This window comes from Epargyreus clarus, unplaced genomic scaffold (genome assembly GCF_041222505.1).
Source record: "Epargyreus clarus isolate Ecla_fem2 unplaced genomic scaffold, WU_Ecla_fem_2.2 ptg000034l, whole genome shotgun sequence".
Lineage (NCBI taxonomy): Eukaryota > Metazoa > Arthropoda > Insecta > Lepidoptera > Hesperiidae > Epargyreus > Epargyreus clarus.
The window spans coordinates 10,759,440-10,781,693 of NW_027332239.1; the positions used below are offsets into that span (position 1 = coordinate 10,759,440).

Here is a 22,254-nt window from a genome sequence, read left to right on the forward strand (position 1 = left end):
CGTAAATTATTTTTCCCTTCATTTTTATAATATTCCCTTCCTTTTCTAATGGGTTTCATCCTACTACAATTTTATTTCACTTTTTATTATTTTTAAAGGCTTCTACCCTAGTCTATAATAAGTAAGTAGGTTAATATTTTATTTTGAACATTGAATATGTGTTGCAAGGATAATGAAGTACGTATTGTCATGAAAGGAAAATATCTGTGTCAATTTGAAAATATCAGTTGGTGAATAAGAATATTACATTTAATAGTATTTTTCCTCGAATAATCGTTAATTAAGAGGGTCACTATGGAATACGAAAGTGGTAAGGTCAGTCTCCAGCGGTTACGAACTCGTGCATACTGTAGTATATCTCGTACATTATTATGACGGCTTTACAATGTTATATAAAAAGTTTACAATGCTCAGTAATTAGGAGTCATCTTTATATTACGTCAGGGGTTCTTAATTTGGTATTATGTCATGAGGGAGTGGTTTATAAGTTTCTAATGTAATAGTAAGCAATAAAAATAACTGCAATAAAATAATACGTATAAGCAAGTTAATTTATAACTTGTCAGAAGGTATACTTCCATGACATCTGGAAGTATTGCTTCTGTGAAATTGAATATGTTTCTAAAATAAGTTGCAGTTAATTTTGTAAAAGCAAAAGATATTTTAAAAATCTATTCAATATCATTTTATATAAAGGTGTATTGGTTATGCCGGCAATATAATAAAATGATTATACAAATCGACATTCTCCAACACCATAATATATAGATGATTCCTAACATTTCAATATATAGGTAATTTAGCTTACATCTCCATTGTGTTCAATTGTTGTTTTTATTAAACAATATACAGTGATAATACGATCGAACATGTAACAATTGTACCATAATTTCACCACATTGGATAGACTGATTTTTATAAATAAATGTTCAGACATTAGACATAGAAGTTTTATATTCTACTCAGAAATAGGACAATTTGTTAGTAGTTAAGCGCGTCTGCAGCCCCTATTGCATGTTCATGTTGTTTGCCTTCAAATCTTTCGTCATCATCATCATCAACCCATTACTGTCCCACTGCTGGGCACGGGTCTCAGAATGAGAAGGATTAGACCATAGTCCACCGCGCTGGCCAAGTGCGTATTGATAGACTTCACATACCTTTGAGATTATTTTTTTATAAATCTCTCAGGTATGCAGGTTTCCTCACGATGTTTTCCTTCACCGTTTAGCAAGTGATAATTATTTTCTAATACAATACAATAAAATCTGTCGTATAACCGTTGAAATATAATTTACATTTTAACATTATATTTATATTTTGTGTAATATCATATAATTATATTTTTATCTTCATGTGCTGTTGCCATGGAAAAATGTTTAAGATAGAAGAAGATAAGAAACTTTATTTTGTATGGCAAAATCAAAAGTCAAAAAAATACGTAAAAATACCAAAGGTTGTTTTTTAGTTTCTAAACAAAGACTTTTAATATACTTTCCTATATGACCGGTGTTCTCCAACCTTTTTTATACTAGTATGAGTAGTTTTGTGTTCGATCCCTGACTCAAGCAAACAGCTATATGATAAATTAACACATCTGCCTAATTTTGCTTGTAACTTCACCAAAGTACTCGAAGAACATCAATTAACAGTATCATATATCTATGAATATGTAATAGGGGTGTATTAACATCTTTCACGACTTAATGTTTGTATGTACAATTTGTTGCTGAGTTGACTATACATTTTAAAAATATTATTTTTTAAACGAACGCTAGATGTAGTGAATCAAAGACTCAAATTGTACATTACTACCTCTTGTCTGGTCGAAGTTCGATATGACAAATAATTTGGAAGATAATTTTAGAATTAAATGTGAAGTTAATGAAAACCGGAGAAGTATTGATGAGCTTTACGAGAAGATATCGTCCATAAATTGCACAAGTTTAGAAAAGAGAGAGAGGGGTTCCTAAGAGAGAAGGGATTATAAAGAGTTTTGTGTTTATAAACTCTTTAAGCCTAATCTAATCAAAAAATATTTTTAATTGAATCAAAAATGTGAATTACAGCCATTTTGGAACTATTAAATCATATTACGTATTATTGTGTATTTATGGATGACCTCTTACAAGAATTTGTATCGAATCGATGAATTATTAATATGATCAAATAAATAAAAAATATTAGAATGAATGGATTTCTAACAGCATTGGTGTTCATAATCATTATTGTAGGTGACGGCGTTGTGGAACGATTAGCAAGAATAATAAATGAATAAAGACTGCAATTATTTTGCCTTAAACTCGATCAACCGCTGATATTTTGGTAATAACGTAATGATATTGTCACTATAGTTACATAGATACGATAGTTAAGGTTTACATTTTACACCCAACAATATTTTATAATAAGTTATAACGCTTATGTTAAACTGTCTTATGTATTTTCATTATGCAATGTTAATTTAAAACTTTTGTTATTTTTGTATTGTTCTATTTTGAGTAACTTGCAGTAATGACTTGTACTTATAAAATGAAATACAACAGTTATTTTCAGTACCTTTTTGATGTTTCATTGTTTTAATATTATAAGTAAAAAAATTAAAATTCAATAATATATTTAGCAAAAATATTGCATCGATTTTCCTAAATCTATGGTTAAATGAGTTTCATTTGGATATCCCAATACTGACTAAAAATTAAAATTAGAATTATCACGTGTCGCAAATAATATGAAAAATGGATAGACATTTGACAAAGATCACACACTGAAATTTATTGTTAAATATGTCACATACGAAGAATGCACTCAAATTATCTGATAAATTAGACTCTCGTACAAATGTTGGGATGGATAATGGAGGTAAAATGCTTTTGAAACTACCTGTTAATTAATTCATCTAGTGGACTATACAAAAAGTGGAATCAAAACAATGTAAATCGAAGTTCTGTCAATCAGTTACCCCTAAAATAATTTATTCTCAAATCTATTAATAAGGGTCTCAAAATAAGTAATACAAATACACAGTATTTGCTCTTACTAGTTTACAAGGTGATACACTTTATTGTGTTTATGGAACGGTACCGACCATTTCTACCTTACTGCACTACACCTATTCTGCCTCGAAACAGCAAAGACTGCCTATTTCTGCTTTATAGCGATACCTTTGAATTAAGTAGTGTCATTCACGTTACAAGTATTAAAATGAAGTATCTGGTACATTTCAGACGAAGTAATCCCTTGTAATCCTACAGAGAGCTGTACTTATTCTGGTATGTATCCGTAGAATACTTATTATTTCAACATAGATAAGTAATTATCATGTAAATAAGGTGTTTAACCTAAGTATTTCACTAACATTCGAAACCCTCTAGTCACTGTTTCCAAGAAGTCGTCTCCCGTTGGCGAAGAAGCTGGATTATGTTCAAGTCAGAAATCATTCATTAGCATACACTCAACTGACCACCTCTGCCAAGAAACAAACTCCGAAAATCTATTAAATCTCGATGAATGTAATGTGGAAGTGCTGAGTCTAAACGAGGTGTTTCCCTCTACATCAGACGAGAGCCTCTCGAATGGAGACGAATCGCCCGTGCGCAGAAAACAGAAGAAAAATAGTAAAAACAAAGTCTCTACGCAAAAGACGAAAGCTGATAATTCAGGAAAATCTGCTTACGTTCCGAGTAATAGCAAATCTTCAACTATGTCCGGAAGCCAAAAAGAGTCGATGGAGGGCCAGCCGTCTGGGTATTCAGACTTTGATATACCGAAAAGTACGTTGTACGTCGTCGGAAGTAATCCTGGCGAACCCAAAATGTCATATCCAGATCCACCGAAAAAAATGTCTAAGACTGTGAGTAACTTTGCTTATTCTTGTTATAACGAGCCTGAAGTGCAACTGATGTAACGTGGCATATATCGCCATATTGAATCAATATTACCGGAAATTGGTCACGAATGGGTTGCTTTTCTTCTTGCTCTTCCAGGACTCAGAGCTCCTCGAAAGTGATTTGCCGTATCACACAATCTTTATTTAGCTTTCTTACGCTTTCCCAACGTACATTGTTAAGTAAATTGACGGTTAAGTGGCCAACCTCTCAGATTTTTTAAATCACTCCGACAAAAGATATGAAAGAAAATTTGCTATTAACAGATCCAATAAGTGCTGATTGCGCCATGTTGTCTAATCTAACAAATGTAATTCGCCGGTGGCCATTCCATCTGGCTTCTGGCATCTGAATTTATTTAAACGTGAACTTTGTTGATTTAAAAAACAAGGGCTATTAAGTTTGAAGTGGTTGCAGATGAAGAAGTTTCTCCGCAACATCGACAAGCACAAGAGCGAGCAGAACAGCAAGAACAATGAGAAAGCGATCAGCAAGCTGACGACCATGAGAGGAATCCTCAAGGACGGTCGCTGTGGGCCTGAGTGCACCGGAGACTCCTCCGTACACGACTCGGACGAATTTAATGCGCGTAAGATTATTTTTTAATAAGTACCTAACAGATAAACGCATCCTTAGGTTATACGCCATTTGATAGGTTCAATTATTTCCAGCGCGTAAATGATTTTTCTGCTAAAATACCTTCAAATAACAAGCAGGCAAGTTAGTTCAACTAATATTGAAAACTTACATATTTATGTATTTTTATAGATAACAGATATTATATTCTTATGTCGCTTGGAACAATGTGTTTAATACTGTTTAATTAATCGTACTAAGCAACTTGTGTTGATGCACAACATAATATAGCTGCCAGCTATTACATAACATCGAGAGTTGATAGTCCTTATGTAGGTAACACTTATGTAGGTATATTTATTTCATTATTCATAGTGTAATATTTCTCACAGCAGAAGACTACTCGTTACCATACTCGATGGACTTTGGGCCTCAGAACTACGGAAAGCAGATTCCAGACAAAAACGTATCATTCAACACTCAAGTGGTAATAATACATTTCACGGGGGATCTCTGCGTCGGCCAGAGTATAGAAACTCTTAGTAAGGAAAAGGATCAACAGGCGAGGAACTCCGAACTAAGGAAGACATTCCTTACTAAATATAACGAATTTTGGCCCACGCAGAAGTAATTTGTGCCAATACTTTAAATGTGAGAAATAAGATTACAAAAACTTGTTACCGATCATAATTTTATTTTATCAATTATATTTTATATGTATGATGTTCAAATTGTTGTTTTGTAAACCATTTATTTATATATTTATTGCTATTTTAAGTAATCGAAATTGTATTTTTTCTGAATAGTGTAAACAGTAGGTAGGTCCCAAATTGAAATAAAGAATTAAGTCATCGTATTTCAGCTGTTTTTTAATGTTCTGTTTTTAGAATTTATAAGTCTAATATTCATTGAGGGTAGTAGTGAAGAAAACAAAAACAGTTACTAAAAATATTTTAATATCACAATAGGTAACCAATATCAGGTGTGTTTGGACGTTATTTTCCACAACACCAGTTCCTTGACGCGGTCATACGTGAAGTACTTCGGGAAGTCGAGAGGCAGCTGCTCGACTGTCCACCGGGAATGTGCGTTATCTGTCTTCACCTTGTGCAGCAAGGTGAGGAATGTTTCGTAGCAGGGCGCCACAGACTCCATGTGCTCTATCGTGAACACGTACCGTTTCTCCAACACAACGTACATAGTTTTGGGCGGGTTCGTGTTTAATATCTTTTGCAAGGTGGCAACGAACGCTGCTGTCACGTCGTCATCATAAATGACTGGAAAGATATAGTAGATGTATTTTTATTAAGTAGGAAACAAGCGTCCAGTCTGCCGGATCGTGAGTGATGACTATAGCCCGTACAGTCCGCGCCAAACTACTAGTCCGCTCCGAATATAGAAATGAGTCGCGTCGCCATAGCAAATTGTATGACTACACCTGCTCGCAACAACTTGAGAGCAGACTAACAGTTTGGCGCGGATTATACCAGTATATGAATGGACTCTTAGAGTGTGAAATAATTTGCTGAGGTCTTTCCGCGACCCACGTGCTTGGGGCACGCATAACAACAGAAGTATCTATAAAACTGTATGGTCCAAAACTCCAAATGGCTATTGGTGAAAACCTGATAAAATAGCTTACAAAGTTACGATTGGTTTCAATAAAAATTGTTATCCAAAATAGCAGCAGTTCTCTCGCTCATCCTCGACTAGAAATATAGCATGCCAAAGCCGCTATTTTTAACTATATTCTTTATTTCTATACTATAGACGTAAAGAATAGTATTTTTTTACATATCTTACCATCGGCCGCAATAACAATATCCACTGCTTTTATCTCATTTGCCAAACTCGGCGCCCAGTTTGTGTCGGTGAAGTCTAGTGGCATAACTTTGAACTGTGACTTTAGTAGTTTCGCATTGTACTTCGCATTTAATTTTATTAGTTCTAGTATTCCTCCTAAATCTATATCTGTAATTAAAAGAAAAAAAAAACATATACTCACTAATTACAAATTACAAAAGTATACCATGGACATTGGACATAGCTATTAAAGCAGTTTTTTTGGCATAGGTTTTCATTTTTTAGGGCTGAAGTTTAACGTTAACTACAAATTTAACTTCCGACCTGTGCAGAGCGTACAAAAAAATATGTAGTAAAACTGAATAGTACAAATAAGTAAATGTTAGTAGTTATTTTTATGGTAACTTATGGAAAAGATTAAAAAACATACAAATATAAAACAACTAGTAGTAAGAAAGTAAAAAATTGACTATAGGAGGAAGTATTCTCCAATTTGATGTTGAGTATTCTACATAATTACATGTACCTGTACAAACAACTTTTTTAGCATACATAGCAGCAACAAAGCTGGTGAGGCCAGTGCCAGCTCCCAACTCCAGCACACTCTTGCCCTCCAGCTGTCCTTTCAAACCCAGGTATATCAGCAAGTCTCCTAACAGGAATGCACCTCTCCATACTTGCAACCCCACTAAGGCGATTTTTGTTTGGAAACTGTGCTCTGTAAATAATCAAAATCACACCCTTTTTAGGCATCACTACAAATATATAAACGAAAAAAGACATGTACTCTGCACTCCAGTGCAAAGGGAAGTAAGGGAAAGGCACAAGAATTATCCTCAGGTGATAGCAAAACATCTGTAGCCAACCTAAGATTACTCATATAGACCTTCAATCCTGTGTGGAATTGATTACAGGTATATGTCTCAGGCTGATTGCATCGGCTTTTGTTATTTTCTTATCTCAATAATATTATGCTTAATTGTTTGTCACTAAGTAGTTCTATTATTGTTAGTTGGACCATGGAGTTACCTATTTTAATGACTTCTTTGTGTGGTCTTTCAATATCCAAATCATCATCTTTATCAAATTTATTTACAGCCTCCTTACTGCACAATAAAAATGGAAACTCTGATATCACATCTGAAAATAGAAGTAGTTTTCAAATTAAAATATCTTCGATAAAAAATATATAATGATGGTAAAAGATATAAAATATACCAGAAATATTAAAATACATTTTATTTTATCAAAGTTATAAAAATTAAAATGCAAGAATTGGTTTAAATAATCCTTAATTGGCCTAGTGCACAAAGGCTTTTGGTTGAATCATTTATGATAGGAATTTAACACAAAGATAAAATGATATAAAGGGCGAGATAAAGACTAGTTTTCATTGCACTATTATAAACTTTTTGCTCAAATTTATTTTGAAGTTCATATAATAACTTTCATTTATAGATACAACTTACTTCCTTCTTTGCTTGGTGTTATTTTAGTCTTGTAATCATACTCTTGATATATTTCTGATGTTACAGTAAGTTCTGGCATCTGCAGACACAATAATTAATATCTGTTGGATTAGAAACATTGGAATGAAAATGTAAAAAAATTCTATGGGGAAAGAAATAAATTAATATAAATTTAGCTTCCTTAAGAGCAATAAAAACACAATCGAACTTCACATCCAAACATACTTATCGTTTTAATTCACAATTTTAAACTTCACACATGTTCAGGACCTAATAATATGTTTATATTTGGAATAAAACTTTTCATATCACAAATACATACATTTAAAAAATAATTCAGATACCTTTTACTGTACAATAATTTCCTTAAACTATAGCAGCCATGAAAACCATGTGATAACTGGTCTTTGGAAGTGCTTGAGTATAAAAATTGGATGGTGTCCAAATATAAAATTCTAAAATAAAATCTTTAGTCTGGTGGCGTGAAGGCCAGCATATTTGATTTACTTATGTGTCGCGATAGTCTAATAACTACTAACAAGCACAAAATAGTTTCAGGCACTTTTGAAAATATTGTTTTTAATTTTTGTTTACGTACTGTATTGATGACAACTGTATATAACTACTGAATACTTTAGTTTATAAAAAATGGATCACACATAAGCAATGACTAGGTATGATTGAGGATTTTAATATAAATTCTCAGGTAAATTGGCAAAATTGATTTTAATTAATTATGTACCCCATCCGATGTCATCTTTTTATAACTCCAGCTGCTACATGCTTATCCATTTAATTCCTTTGTTATAAACCACATAATATCATTAATTCATATTTCTATTTAAGCACATTTTATGGGTTTTATTGCATCTTCTTCGATAATTAAATGCATTCAAGTCAGTATGTATTATGTAAATGTAAACAAAACAAAAATTCCTTGTTTATACTTTATATATCTCATACGTCAATTTGACAATGACAAGTGACAATTGTTTTATTTACCTCAGCAATGACAAATTCGAATTGTGGAACGAATATGCATATGTATTAATACATTAATATTATATTATTGTTAATACAGTTAATTCAACCAATTTTTAAAAATGTAAAAAGAAAGATCTGTTTTAATAATGTAATACAAATATATAATATAATTAAATGTTTCTAAAATTATTTTGACAACTCATTTACTCAAATTTGGTAACATTATCATGTTGTACCGGTATGCGTTAAAAAAAATAAAATCAACCAATCACGGCCAAACACACGATCGACGCTGCCACGTCAAGTGAGTCGGTGTGAGTGTGAATGAAGTGGCAAATTCGGCATTTTGTGGTCCTTCATCTTCGGTGAATCAAGTAGTTGGGGTTCAGCAATCGCAAATTCAAGATGCGAGTTCTATTATTTTCAGTGGCGATAGCCCTTTTGGGTGCCGCTCTAGCAGACGAAGATATTCCCATAGAAGACAATGTCTACGTTCTAAGCAAAGCCAATTTCGATTCGGTTATTTCTTCGAACGATTTCGTCCTAGTTGAATTCTGTAAGTTTTGTGAATTATAACTCTTAACTTTCCATCGACACTAACAATTATCATTAATATATTAAGTTTTATTCATCATTTATTGTTATCGTTTTGTCGGCCGGTCTAACATAAGTTTGCCGGGCGGCGTTTTTACCGCAAATGTGTATACGTCACAGATGCCCCATGGTGCGGACACTGCAAGTCGCTGGCGCCGGAGTACGCGAAGGCGGCCACCAAGCTCGTGGAGGAGGGCTCCAACATCAAGCTGGCCAAGGTGGACGCCACCCAGGAGCAGGACCTTGCCGAGCTCTACAAAGTCAGGGGCTACCCGACTCTCATGTTCTTCAAGAATGGAAACCAAATTGACTACTCAGGTACGTCAATTACTTATTTGCTTAATTAATTTATAATATTACCTAATTCCTTAAATATGTAGTTAAACTTGTTTTATTTACTAGATATGTTATCACATGTGGCGGTAAGTTAAATAGATTTAATGTTATCTTTGATTAGTAACTATTAATGGCCGCAGTAAATCTGTGTTTTATAAACTTTATGGTCACTTATGCCTTTAACACAATAATCTTATCAGTGAGTACAAGCAATTGAATGTGAAAATTCTTAATTAACTTGTTCTGTTCTTGATAATTGTTTAAGAAAACATTTTTTTAAATTTAGAATAAGAAACTGCTGATGATCAGAAGGAGAGGCCTGGTTAGTGTAAAACTAATTTCAGGAAATCTATCTTTGGCAATGTACCTTTGAAGATGAACTTATGAATGAATAATGTTTCATATTTGACACAGATAATAGTAGTACAAGTATTACAGCCCAATGTTAAATAGACATATGGTTACACATCACTTTTGTACCAACAGGTGGTCGTCAAGCTGATGACATTGTTGCGTGGCTGAAGAAGAAGACTGGCCCAGTTGCCACCCTGATCGTTAACTCTGAGGAGTTCAAGGAAATAACAGCTGTCAACCCTGTGGTTGTGTTTGGTTTCTTCCCCGAACAGGGTACAGACAAGGCGAAGACCTTCTATGCTCTGGCCGGTCTGGTCGATGACCAAGTGTTCGCCGTTGTCAATGATGAGAAACTCATGGAAGAATTGGAAGTGACCCCTGAATCTATTGTGCTGATCAAAAACGTGAGTTGATAAATTTTTCATTAATCTATTCAAATATTATTTTTTTGTCGATTTTCTTTAGTCAAAAAATAAATTCAATTTGTATATTTACAAAGAAACCCAGAAAGAAAGGTATAATGTTAACAATACTTGTCTTACAATGTTCCTTATTTCATGATGTAGTATCAAATTTTGTATATGTTAAGTGTTTATAATAATCATGCTTATCATGGAATATTGAGATATTTTATATTACCTATGAAAAATCCGTATTTTTATATATAATATAAAATACCTAAGTAAAAGCCCCATGTATAGGCCATCATTCATTAAAAGTACCATAAAAGTGAAATGGCTATTTTGTAAATTATTTTTGAAAATATTTATAGTTATGGAGAGCCATGTGGAATATTTTTGAATCTAAATATTTAATAATTAAATATAAACTTAAACTTGAACAAATTCGTACAAATTATCTATCATATGTGATAATAAAAATACCCATTAAAATATACAATGTATTCTTATCTCTTAATTTTGTTATCACTTAATAGTGCACGTAAAAAAAAATAATTGCTTAGTGATAAAATAATAGAGGACATATAATAGTCTTTATAACTTTGCTTTGATGAAGGTCATCAATTTGCAATTGCAAAAAAAAGGTTTTACAAGACCATCTTGTCATTAAACGCTAAACAGATTAAAGATTAGGTTGATTATGTCTTTTTACATGTTAAAACATTATGTAGATGGTTAACAATTGGCGTTAAGCAATACCTTTGAAGTTTTAACTTATAGTCTTGCAAATTCGATTAGTCACGGATCCAATTGCAATTTCAATTTCGATTAGTCAGTCTTTACATATCTTATGTAAAACCTTTAAAGTAAATAACATTTTTCAAAATTGTCAAATATTATTGTAAGTCAAAGAATCAAGCAGGTGAATTAAAATAAGTATAACTGGTCATAGGTGACATCATCAAGTAGGTACTTCAAAATACAAGAGTCACAAAAACTAGCTATTGGGCGCTTCTGCAGTCGGTGAGGCGATCTTATCGGGCGAATGCATATGAAACAAATTGGAAATTGACATGTGGTAGACGCACGTGTACCGAGGAACTGCCGCTCTTTTTGAAGTCCTTATTTGCCACTACCTACCACAACCCCAACACTCTAGCGGACTAAGGGGGAAGGGTTGGTCCACCCTGGGCCACCTATGGGCCCCCAAACAGTTGCTAATAACTAAAAAAAATTGGACTCATCATCACTAAAATACGTATTTATCGGCGAATAAGTCTGCGAGACATTTGTAATTTTGTAAAATCAATCAACTTTTTAGACTGTAGGCCTCCATTCAACTTTCTCCCCTAGGCCTCTGACATATAACATAATTTTAAGGCTATTTCTAGAATATGTGATACATTATATCTTTTGTCGGCAGTTCGAAGAGCCACGTGTCAAGTATGAAGGTGAATTCAATGAAGATGACCTCAAGACCTGGGTGTTCGTGCACAGTATGCCCACCATCGTGGAGTTCTCACACGAGACCGCCTCCAAGATCTTCGGTGGCCAGATCAAATACCACCTGCTCCTGTTCCTGTCCAAGGTAAGTGTATTTTGATATGAACGAAATAATGGCTAACTAATGTAATCCATTTATTTCCTTAATATTGTGCGTATGTCTACAGAACTGTATCGTAAATTTTGTTAAATGATTACTATGATCACTTAAATATTGTCTGAGAGCTCTAATGGACTAGTGTATTTTTAGCGGCGGCGATTCGCGATTTGGCGATAGCTGCATCACTGTCAAGGATCTATATTATACTGTGGCTGCATCATGTTTTATGTGACCAACTGCGTTCGTTCGCTGTATCGGAAACACGATTTTTTACGACTCACTACATCCGATCGGTATCGAAAAAATTATAGTGTATTTTTATATCGGTAGTGTTGATCGCTATAATTTTGTAGTTTTCAAAAAACAGCTATATCTTCCAGCGCGGCGGCTTAAAGTAGAAATAAGTAAGTAGTCTGTAGGAGTCCTTACATCTTACCTGAAAGACATTAAAACAATTCATAATTTTATGCTTGTTGTTGCAAATAAGCATATTATACAATAGTGACATACTCATATCCGCATACTAAGACTATTAGCCTACACGATCTGAGAGTATAATTTCTAATCATGCGTTAAGTAATGGCACCACAATAGGTCACGAGTGACGCGGCCCGCTCTCGCCGAACGCTGTGAAAGTAACTAGATGACTTTCTGTCTCATCTGATATCTGACAAAATGAGGACTTGCCCGTATTTGGGTCGACATATCGCCGTTATTTCGATGAAAAGAAATCGAATGAATAATTAATCTTGTCCGAGAATTATTTTTTCTTGTAATGAATTTTTTGTCGTAAATAACTAGTTATAAATACCTAAGTAGTTAACAGAAGTAAAAGTGTTGTTTGAAAATGTTTTTTGCTATTTTAATTAGTCTAAAAAACGTAATCCTGCGCGTTAACAATTTTAAATTTAATTACGTTCACAAAAAAACATTAATCGTCTTAAAGATTATTTCAATTAAATATAAATAAGAACCTTAAAGATTTCACGAATAGAACCGTTAGATTTTTTTTATTACTTACGAGTTTCGTATTGCCAAGTATAGAAAAGATTAGGTTTAACGATATCTTGGATTTAAACTTATAAGAGGTTGTAGGAGAGCTTTTTATTTATAGAAATACACATTTTAAGATAGAAAGATTTGTTTACACCAAAAAGTGATGATACAAAATGTTACTTGTGTATGTCATATCGAAATATCACGTCCGTTGCCGAAGTATGCGTAGGTTGTCGACCCGACGGCTAGTATCAATGAACCTTAGTCACTTGTTTGGTGAAATAACCTATTAGACACAAAATAGATATATGGATGTGCTGTGTAGTATAAAATAAACTAGGCAATAAATAGTATAGAGGTAGACATTTAAATAATGGCTACAGTACATGAAATACCCAATTAGACACAAAATAGATATAGGGATGCGCTGTCTAGTATTAAACAAACTAGACAATAAATAGTGTAATTTAAGTCGACATCCAAATAATGGCTATCGTACATCATCATCATCATCATCAACCCATTACTTACCCACTGCTGGGCACGGGTCTTCTCTCAGAATGAGAAGGATTAGGCCATAGTCACCGCGCTGGCCAAGTGCGTATTGGTAGACTTCACATACCTTTGAGATTTTTTATATAAGAATATGTGATATTAACATTAAAATAAAACGATAGCTACATTTTGCTATACCTACGATTCGACGTGGTATTCTAAAGATCTATGCGATAGTCATATTATTCTAACGGTCTAACGTTTTTATTGCTAATAATGATTAAATATTCAAACTTTAGTATACAAAAGTTGTTAAAAACGACTATTATTGGCTTAAGTCGAAATATACACTAGTAAAGCTGGAATAATTAACAAATAACAAAAAATACAATCTCTGACCTGAATTCGGTTGTTTATAGAAACAAAAGATGTAATTTCTAACCTGAGTCCGGTTGTTTATAGAAAAACGGTGACTTCGAGAAGTACTTGGACGAGCTCCGCCCCGTGGCCAAGAGTAACCGCGACAAGATCATGTGCGTCGCCATCAACACCGACGAGGATGACCACCAGAGGTGAATTGCTTTGTGATACGAGTAGCTAATCAGCGTATATTACACATGGTCACACATTTTGAAAGTGGTAGAGCCCTTTGTGGTTCGACTCCGGCGGCACCACCGCGACACCTATTTCTACGTCATAACCAGCTTTAAAACTAGAACACAGCAGTGTTAAGCGCTGCTGTGTTCTGGTCATAACGGTAGTGTTAAGCGCTGCTGTGTTCTGGTTTTAAAGGTGTGGTAAGCGAGATATACTTATCTGAGTCATTCCAGCCTAGGCCTCAAGGGTAGCGGCGCATTTGTGGTCGATCTCGGGTAGGAGTCTAATCTTATTTGGGGTTGATTACAGATGTCCATGGGCGGCAGTAGCCACTTACCATCAGGTGGACTGCATGCTCGTCTGCTACTCTAGTATATAAAAAAAATAACTAAGTTGGAACACCCCATAAAAATCTGTGGTCGTACTTTTGCTAATTCATGGTAACATTGCCACGCCTATTTCTACCTTGTTACTTTAGGTGGAACTTTAATAGAAACATTGACACAAGGTGTTCCAACTTGAACTGTTACTATATATGAAGTTCAGGGATCGTAATGGAACTGTGGACGACCTCTGTAGGATTCCATTCCTACTTGGGATTGACTATAGATGTCATTTCCGGCAGTAAACATTCACCATCAAATGGAGTGGGCTTATATCATTTGCCTATTAAATTTTATAATATATGTTATAAAAGTTAAGTAAGTGTCATCACTACCTAGAAAACAATTTCATCACTAACTAAAATAAAAAAATTACCTGTAAATGTTTGTGTAAATGATTCTGTACTTTTTTGCAGTTATTTTTATTTATAAGATTGTAAGTTAGTTTTCTATTTTAGTGTCATAAGACTTATATTATACTTCACGTCGTTAGAATCCTGGAGTTCTTCGGCATGAAGAAGGATGAGGTGCCGTCTGTCCGTCTGATCGCCCTCGAGCAGGACATGGCCAAGTACAAGCCCGCTAGCAACGAGCTTAACGCCAACGTGGTTGAGGTAACTACTATTAACTTAATTTTACTCGAGTATGAAAGGTAATGTTTTTGGACAGTATGTGTGACTAGTCGATGGATTGCCTTGAATTTTGCAATGATATTGCGGTTTTGTATAGCAGTCTATATAATTAGATGTCATTTTCAAGATTTGTTTGCCGTATAAACAGAAAAATAAATGCTTTCTTTCTAGTATTGGATAAATATTAAAATTCACATTCACATAAGCTTATATTCACTTATGCCGCATAAAAAGATCGATTATCAATTTATCACACCTAATACATAAAGGTGCGATTGTACATGTATTGATTTCTAAAACATGTCCTTAATCCATATTTATAAAACACCATTAGACTTGGTAGGAAATTGGTTCCTACATATTGTTTATGCTCGCACGATTTGTGGTACGATCACGGTTTTCAGCGGTAATATCACATTTAACTACCACAGCGTTATTAAGTAACAAAACACTTGCAATTACGAAGAATTACAGCTCTCTAATTACACCTTGTAATCAAAGGTTTGCCGTAGTGCTAATTAGTGCTGATGTGTTTAATCGGCATTGTTGTACTGCAGTGTCATTTCCTTAGGGTGACGTCACTGTATTATGTGTAAGAGGTGACTCTTTTAGGGCTTGAGTAAGAGTTTTAAACTGTACTATAATTATATTCGAACTAACATACAATATGCACTTTTTGTCAATTTATGGCTGTGAAAAATTGTTATAAATTGGTTTGAACCAAATGGTTAATCGAATAGGCGAATAGGAAAATTGGTTAGCCATTTCCCTATTCGCCAATTCGATGAACCATAAAATTAAACTGCATACATATGCCTAGCTATGTTAAATAAACCTTAAACTGTTGAATAAATGCAAAATTCCAACGCTTGCCTACAGTTATCTTTCACTACGATACTAGGTACTACTTATCTATATTTTTTATTGTACATGAGTCACGCAATGTCCGATCGTGACCTACTACCAAGTAACTGTGTTACTACCGAAGTGAACACAGCTGTGACGGGATGGACCGACTTTCAAGGTCGATACTATTCCTACGATGAATTGAGAGGAGAATGTATTCAGATTTGTCTATAAATATTAATGCGAAGACTCTTTGAATCTCGTGAGTATTGTTACAACAATTCACAATACCATCTTGATTCTATTAGGTAAAATGTAAGAGACTTTATTATCACTACAAAGTAAAACATATTATATAGAACGATTGTTTTCATATCGGCGAATTATGCGATAAAATGTTAATTTACATAAAATAACGATTATAATTATAATATACCTACGTAGTTTAATTGAGAATTATGTTTAAGTTAGTTTACCTATTTAAATAACGTTCAATACTTACTTAAATTAAATATGCGACCTACGCTTCACCTTATTTCACCTTGTTTCATTGCCAATTATTAAAAATAAAACAAAGCGCCATCTTTACAAATAAAAGGACATAATTAATGAACACATTTGTTAAGGAATGTAAATGTGATCTACAATCCTACCTATATAAAATGGTTATTTTTAAGTAAAATATTTTTAAATGCAGGATCATTTCAATTTAGATCTTTTTTTCAATAAATTTCTTGACTAATAAATTTTAGATTGTGTCGAAATTTTAAACTAAAATGTATGTTGAAGGGATGTTTAAAATTACTTGAATTAAGGTCCGGATGCATGTATAAAGAAGTTTATTAAGTTGCTGCAAGTAGTTTCCTATTTTATAAACTTATCCAGAAAAATAAATTTATTAACACTGTATATCCTAGTGAAAAAGTTGGTTATAACAATAATTCTGTATTAATTTATGTCTTCAACTCAAAGGGATTTTAATATGTTTTCATTATTACATGACATCAGTTAATGATAATTCTGTAATGTCATGCATTTCTGTAGGAATTCTTGCAGCCATTTGGAAATGACGTATGTCGTTCTTTTCTTTAGGAATTCGTGCAATCGTTCTTCGCGGGCACCCTGAAGCAGCACCTGCTGAGCGAGCCGGTGCCGGAGGACTGGGCCGCCAAGCCCGTCAAGGTGCTCGTCGCTACCAACTTCGATGAAGTCGTGTTTGACCCCGAGAAGAAGGTCCTCGTTGAGTTCTACGCGCCTTGGTGAGTTACACGCTCATTTTACCACCTAAATCTTTGATAGTAAATTAGTAACTCTGTAAAGAGCTTTGATAGTAACCCTAGTCAGATAGTAGTACCTTGCTATCTCATAAAAGCAGTATTTGTGACAGTTTGAAGGATGTAGCTTACATGAGGAATTCTAATTTTGTCTGTAAAGGTTTGCATAAATATGAGACTGACCACGAATAAGAATTCAATTTTATTTGAATTGTTTACAAATTCCATCGGCGGTAACTATCGCATAATTTTACATAGGTTGCATTTTAGTTTGCCACTCCAATTACATTACACAAAAAATACAGTATGTTAAGATGTATAATGTTCTTGAGCGATATAATAATATCAGACGTTCGTTTTGACATACAAACAATAATTAAATAATACAATAACTCAATGTTTGTATTTTGTGCATGTGTTTCGTGTGCATATTAAAGAAAAAGAAATAAAAGTTTTAATGTGTGTCTGAAATTCCAATATAAATACTATTTTATTATTTTCACGTTCTTATTCGCCCGTAATAAATAGGTATATAAGTCATAAAAAGATGTTTATGAGTCACAATCTTGCATGGTATGGTGATAAAAAACTACCACGTTAACAATTTCGCATAGCAAAATAAAATATAATGTTTAATGACGACCCGCGTGGCTGAGCGACTACCATACCGGTCTGACGCGCAAAGGGTCCCGGGTTCGATCCCCGGCCAGACAGATATCTAAATGATGAATTTCGATTTCTGTTTCTGGGTCTGGGTGTTTGTGTATTTGTCTATATGTGTGTCCATGGCACCCACGACACAGGGAATCCTAGTGTGGGGCTGTGAGCGTGAGCGTAGAAAGCGTTTTAAAGCGAAAGCGTTTAATGTGAAGAAAATAGGCCAACTGAATGCGTCTGTAATTCTCCCCAGTTAAACGTTAATGTATTAATATTTACTGGGATTTCGCAACGACTGAGATAACCTGATGTTACTATTCAGCTTTGTTTAAACAAGTGCGCGATGAAAGGTATTCATTACGACGTATTCAATGGTTCACGATTAATGTGCGCCTCCGTAGGACGTGTCGCCGGCTTGGAAAACATCTATCCATTATGTAAATGCTGTTTGAAGAGTCGCTAAGTAAACTTGTTGCCAATGGCACCACGCGGCGCGGCTGATGTAATGTAATATTAAAATGCGTGGACAAAACATGAATAATGGATAAACATTACACATCTGAGTACACCCGATTATAAGTGATGGGTATTGACAAAAGCCATTGTACGTCATTGTTAGTAAAATAAACACAATAAATCCAAACTTTTAGATTAAAATCAATTTGAATTTATAGAACAGTTTATAACTTTACTTATAGGTAAAAATTGTATTGAGATTGCTTTTTTGTATAATATATTTAAAATATAAAATGAATATTCATTATTATTAATTCGAGTACAAATGAAATATTCTGCATAATGACTTGTTGACATATTCATGTTTAACTTCTATATAACGTGTTGATTTGAATTTTTTGTAAAGTTTTCGTATCTAAAATAATCGTTATCTAGACGTGAGGCGGATGACTGGCACTACTGGCAATCGTGCGTGGGAGTTAAATCATAATAATATGAGCAGGAAACAATAAATGATCTACTAATACTCGTTACACTATAAATCAGACATTCTATAGCTTTAATTAGCACTGAGTATCCCAATAGATGAAAATTGTGTCTACAAGTCATTTGTTTCGTAAACTAATTGCAAACTAAAATATTTTCTTACGAAGACTACATAAACATGCATTTATAGGCAAAGGCAAATCCGTAAATCAATAGTGACATGTCAATCAGTAATTCAGTAATAATAAAATTAGTTATCATAGTCAGTTGGTCAAGATAACCATAGCGAGGGCTCGGTGTGTATTGAAATCCAAATCAAATGCGTAATGATCAAATGTTACGAACGTTTTTATAACAAGAGCAGGTAAAGGAAATTGGTAGATAGAAGCGTAGTCCGTTTTCAACGTTTTTAGACCTGCCCCCGACACATTCTTGTCATTGGTAGAATGAGTAATTTGTTATGAATTAATATTCTCTGCCTCACAGGTGTGGTCACTGCAAGCAGCTCGCGCCCATTTACGACAAGTTGGGCGAGCACTTCGAGAAGGATGAGGACGTAGTCATCGCCAAGATGGACGCCACCGTCAACGAGCTCGAACACACCAAGATTACCTCCTTCCCAACCATCAAACTGTACACCAAGGACAACCAGGTAAAATAATACTGTCAATAAAAATACCTTCAATATTTATCCGTTCAACTGAAGACTAAAAGACTCTTTTTGTTGCGTAAAGTAAGCTAAGTGTATTAAAAATCTGGTTGAAGATACCATCTACTTATAAAAACTTTACATACGGACAAGAACTACAAAATATTAAAATTAGTAGTCACATTTTACATTTAAAGGTGAAATCCAACAACTTTAATTCTAGAATGTCCAGATGTATGTAGCTAGTAGTAGCTAGTAGTAATAATCTAAGTTGTATTTAAGGTACCATTCAGAAAGCTGGTGAAGATATCATTTACACATAATAACTTCACAAATGGACATGAAGTAGAATAATTAAAAATTAGTGCCTTAGACTCCAACTGAGATCATTTAACGTTCATGTGTATTAAAATTTATAATAGTTTTTTTTTTCATGAAGTAGTTCTTTTTTATATAAAAATGAAATCTGAATTTGTGGCTACGTAAATTTGTTGAGCAAATGTTACAATAGTTACTATATTTGCGCAGGTGCACGAGTACAACGGCGAGCGCTCGCTGGACGCTCTCACCAAGTTCGTGGAGAGCAACGGAGAGGCCGCGGAGGTCACGCCCTCGGTGGTCAGTATCACACAAACACACTAAAATACCTCATGCAAATATTTAATTATGACCCTACATCGTATTTACATTTCTTACTGTAATGTAAATATACATTTCAGTACTTACTGTAATGTAAATGTATGTTGTACGTCATCTGTATAACATAGCAATGATAAGATCTTGTGAAAGTTATTTTACCCCAGCTTTACAAACTGTTAAGAATGTAATGCTACGTAATATTAGGCATTACATGACAGCAACATGTCAATAACTAATAGCATCACACTTTTACCACTTAAATATTTACTTCTACTATTTTATTTAATGAAATCTGAAAAATAATATTACGTTATAGCATTAACGTTTATGTGTAAAGAGTTGCTTGTATTAATCGTTTATTTTTTTATTTCGCAGAGCGAGTTCGACGAAGACGAGGAACAAGGAAAGGCCAGAGATGAGTTATAAGCACTTGGCGACCAGTTCGCTCGCATGAGACTTCCATAGTATAGTTATATATAGATTATAATTACTCTTTACACTTAACACCAATTTGTGCATTTCATCAGCTAGACTACTATTAATGTTATTATCTGTTTAAGGTTGTATTTGAATTTGTTTCTATCTTTAAACTCGGGGGAGCGGATACTTCTTTGAAACAAACTAATCATGTTTTATACTTGGCTGCTAAAACATTGTTAATGAATTATAAATGGGCCAAGTTGCTTAACAATTCATTGAAGTCTTGGCTACTGATATTTAAAAATTAATACTCTATTTTTTAGGGCTGTACAATTTAACCGGCCAAGCCGGCTAAAAAAGTTAGCTAAATTAATTAGCTAGCTAACCGATAGGCTTAGCTAATTTAACCGGTTAACTTAATTAGCTCAGCTAATTAGCTAACGGCTAACCGGCTAACCGGCTAATTTTTTTTTCAGCTATTCACTGATTCCTTTTCTATAGAAAGGTTCAAAAAATAATATTAAGGCTCTTTTTTTGTTTAAAGAAACGATAGTCGCGAAATTTACTTATTTAATATTTTATCAATAATTTAAATAATTATGTTTACTAAAAATAATTATGTGAGTATAAATAATAGTTTTTAGAAAATAATATAATTGAAAATGATAGTCTTTGTTAAATACTACAGCAAATTATTACCATAAAATTTGTTTTAATACAAGATTTAAATTGCGCGCGTTTTTTGATTTTTTTTAATGGTGACGTTAATTTGTACAGTAGTTCGTTTTTTAGCCGATGTTTTTTGGTGCGCTGTTATAATTTTCTAGTAGTTATCATATGTGATATTCCAAAGCCGGCGATGCATTGGCGACTCCACTGGTGTTGCAAATGTCCATAGGCGACGGTGACTGCTTTCCATCAGGTAGCCCGTCTGCCTTATCGTTAGGTTAAATATAAAAAAAAAAAAAATTTTTTTGAACCTGTCTGTAAGTAAAGAATCAGTAAAGCTGAAAGTAAAGTATAGCTGAAAAAAAAATTAGCCGGTTAGCCGTTGGCGAATTAGCTGAGCTAATTAAGTTAACCGGTTAAATTAGCTAAGCCTATCGGTTAGCTAGCTAATTAATTTAGCTAACTTTTTTAGCCGGCTTGGCCGGTTAAATTGTACAGCCCTACTATTTTTCGTTATAATTGGATCTCTAATAAACAGAATTAACTTAATATTTAAAAAGGGCATAATTTATTTCATAATACGAACAGCAGCAAATAGTTACATTAAAAATTATAAGTGTGTTTATAATTTCTGTATCATGATGGCATCTTGCTTTCTCACATTCCTTACAGTACAATGTTAAGTTGTGTCGAACAAGCGTAAGCTGAGAGTGAAAATTTCCTATTTTTAAGTTTTATAAAAATATTTTTATACCTTATTCATCACAACAAATTATTTTATTATTATGACAATTTCATGTATTTTTCTACATAATTTTATCTGATTTTGGTAGGACGTTAAATGAACCATTAAATGGTGATTATGTTTTCCACTGAAACTCCTAATTTCTCATAAATCTCTGACATAGATTCTACAGTTTTGTTTGCAGTTGTATAACTATTATAATGTAAATACATATTAGTGAAATTGCCAAACCTGCTGTATAATGTATCTGTTATGGATACAGAAATTGATAAATAAATTAAAAATATAAAAATTACAATGTGT

The 22,254-nt window shown here is 33.6% G+C and overlaps 3 protein-coding genes across 8 annotated transcripts; 2 read left to right on the plus strand and 1 right to left on the minus strand.

The window, feature by feature from the left end:
• The first annotated feature begins 2,702 nt into the window (after window positions 1–2,702).
• Window positions 2,703–5,319, plus strand: LOC140756242 (uncharacterized). Of its 5 annotated transcripts, none has more exons than XM_073091712.1 (5): window positions 2,703–2,862; window positions 3,228–3,272; window positions 3,561–3,853; window positions 4,296–4,476; window positions 4,856–5,319. In XM_073091712.1, exons 1-5 carry the CDS (start codon window positions 2,787–2,789, stop codon window positions 5,092–5,094), a joined length of 834 nt encoding a protein of 277 aa, XP_072947813.1. In that variant the 5' UTR covers window positions 2,703–2,786; the 3' UTR covers window positions 5,095–5,319. The 5 variants fall into 5 exon arrangements, with proteins under 5 accessions (XP_072947813.1, XP_072947809.1, XP_072947810.1 ...); XM_073091708.1 differs by having other exon boundaries at window positions 2,704–2,862; window positions 3,375–3,853; XM_073091709.1 differs by having other exon boundaries at window positions 2,704–2,862; window positions 3,375–3,853; window positions 4,859–5,319.
• Window positions 5,320–5,413: 94 nt separating this feature from the next.
• Window positions 5,414–8,675, minus strand: LOC140756096 (methyltransferase-like protein 22). Of its 2 annotated transcripts, none has more exons than XM_073091504.1 (6): window positions 8,478–8,675; window positions 7,736–7,814; window positions 7,296–7,406; window positions 6,793–6,984; window positions 6,267–6,434; window positions 5,414–5,740 (listed from the first exon to the last, which is right to left on the minus strand). In XM_073091504.1, the coding sequence occupies exons 1-6, from the start codon at window positions 8,490–8,492 to the stop codon at window positions 5,442–5,444; spliced, it is 864 nt and encodes a 287-aa protein (XP_072947605.1). In that variant the 5' UTR covers window positions 8,493–8,675; the 3' UTR covers window positions 5,414–5,441. The 2 variants fall into 2 exon arrangements, with proteins under 2 accessions (XP_072947605.1, XP_072947606.1); XM_073091505.1 differs by lacking the exon at window positions 8,478–8,675 and adding an exon at window positions 8,080–8,448.
• Window positions 8,676–8,986: 311 nt separating this feature from the next.
• On the plus strand, window positions 8,987–20,710 carry Pdi (protein disulfide isomerase). Its single transcript, XM_073091707.1, has 10 exons — window positions 8,987–9,275; window positions 9,434–9,631; window positions 10,136–10,407; window positions 11,828–11,992; window positions 13,961–14,070; window positions 14,972–15,092; window positions 17,049–17,215; window positions 19,316–19,481; window positions 20,007–20,096; window positions 20,493–20,710. The coding sequence occupies exons 1-10, from the start codon at window positions 9,125–9,127 to the stop codon at window positions 20,541–20,543; spliced, it is 1,491 nt and encodes a 496-aa protein (XP_072947808.1). The 5' UTR covers window positions 8,987–9,124; the 3' UTR covers window positions 20,544–20,710.
• The last annotated feature ends 1,544 nt before the right edge of the window (window positions 20,711–22,254 follow it).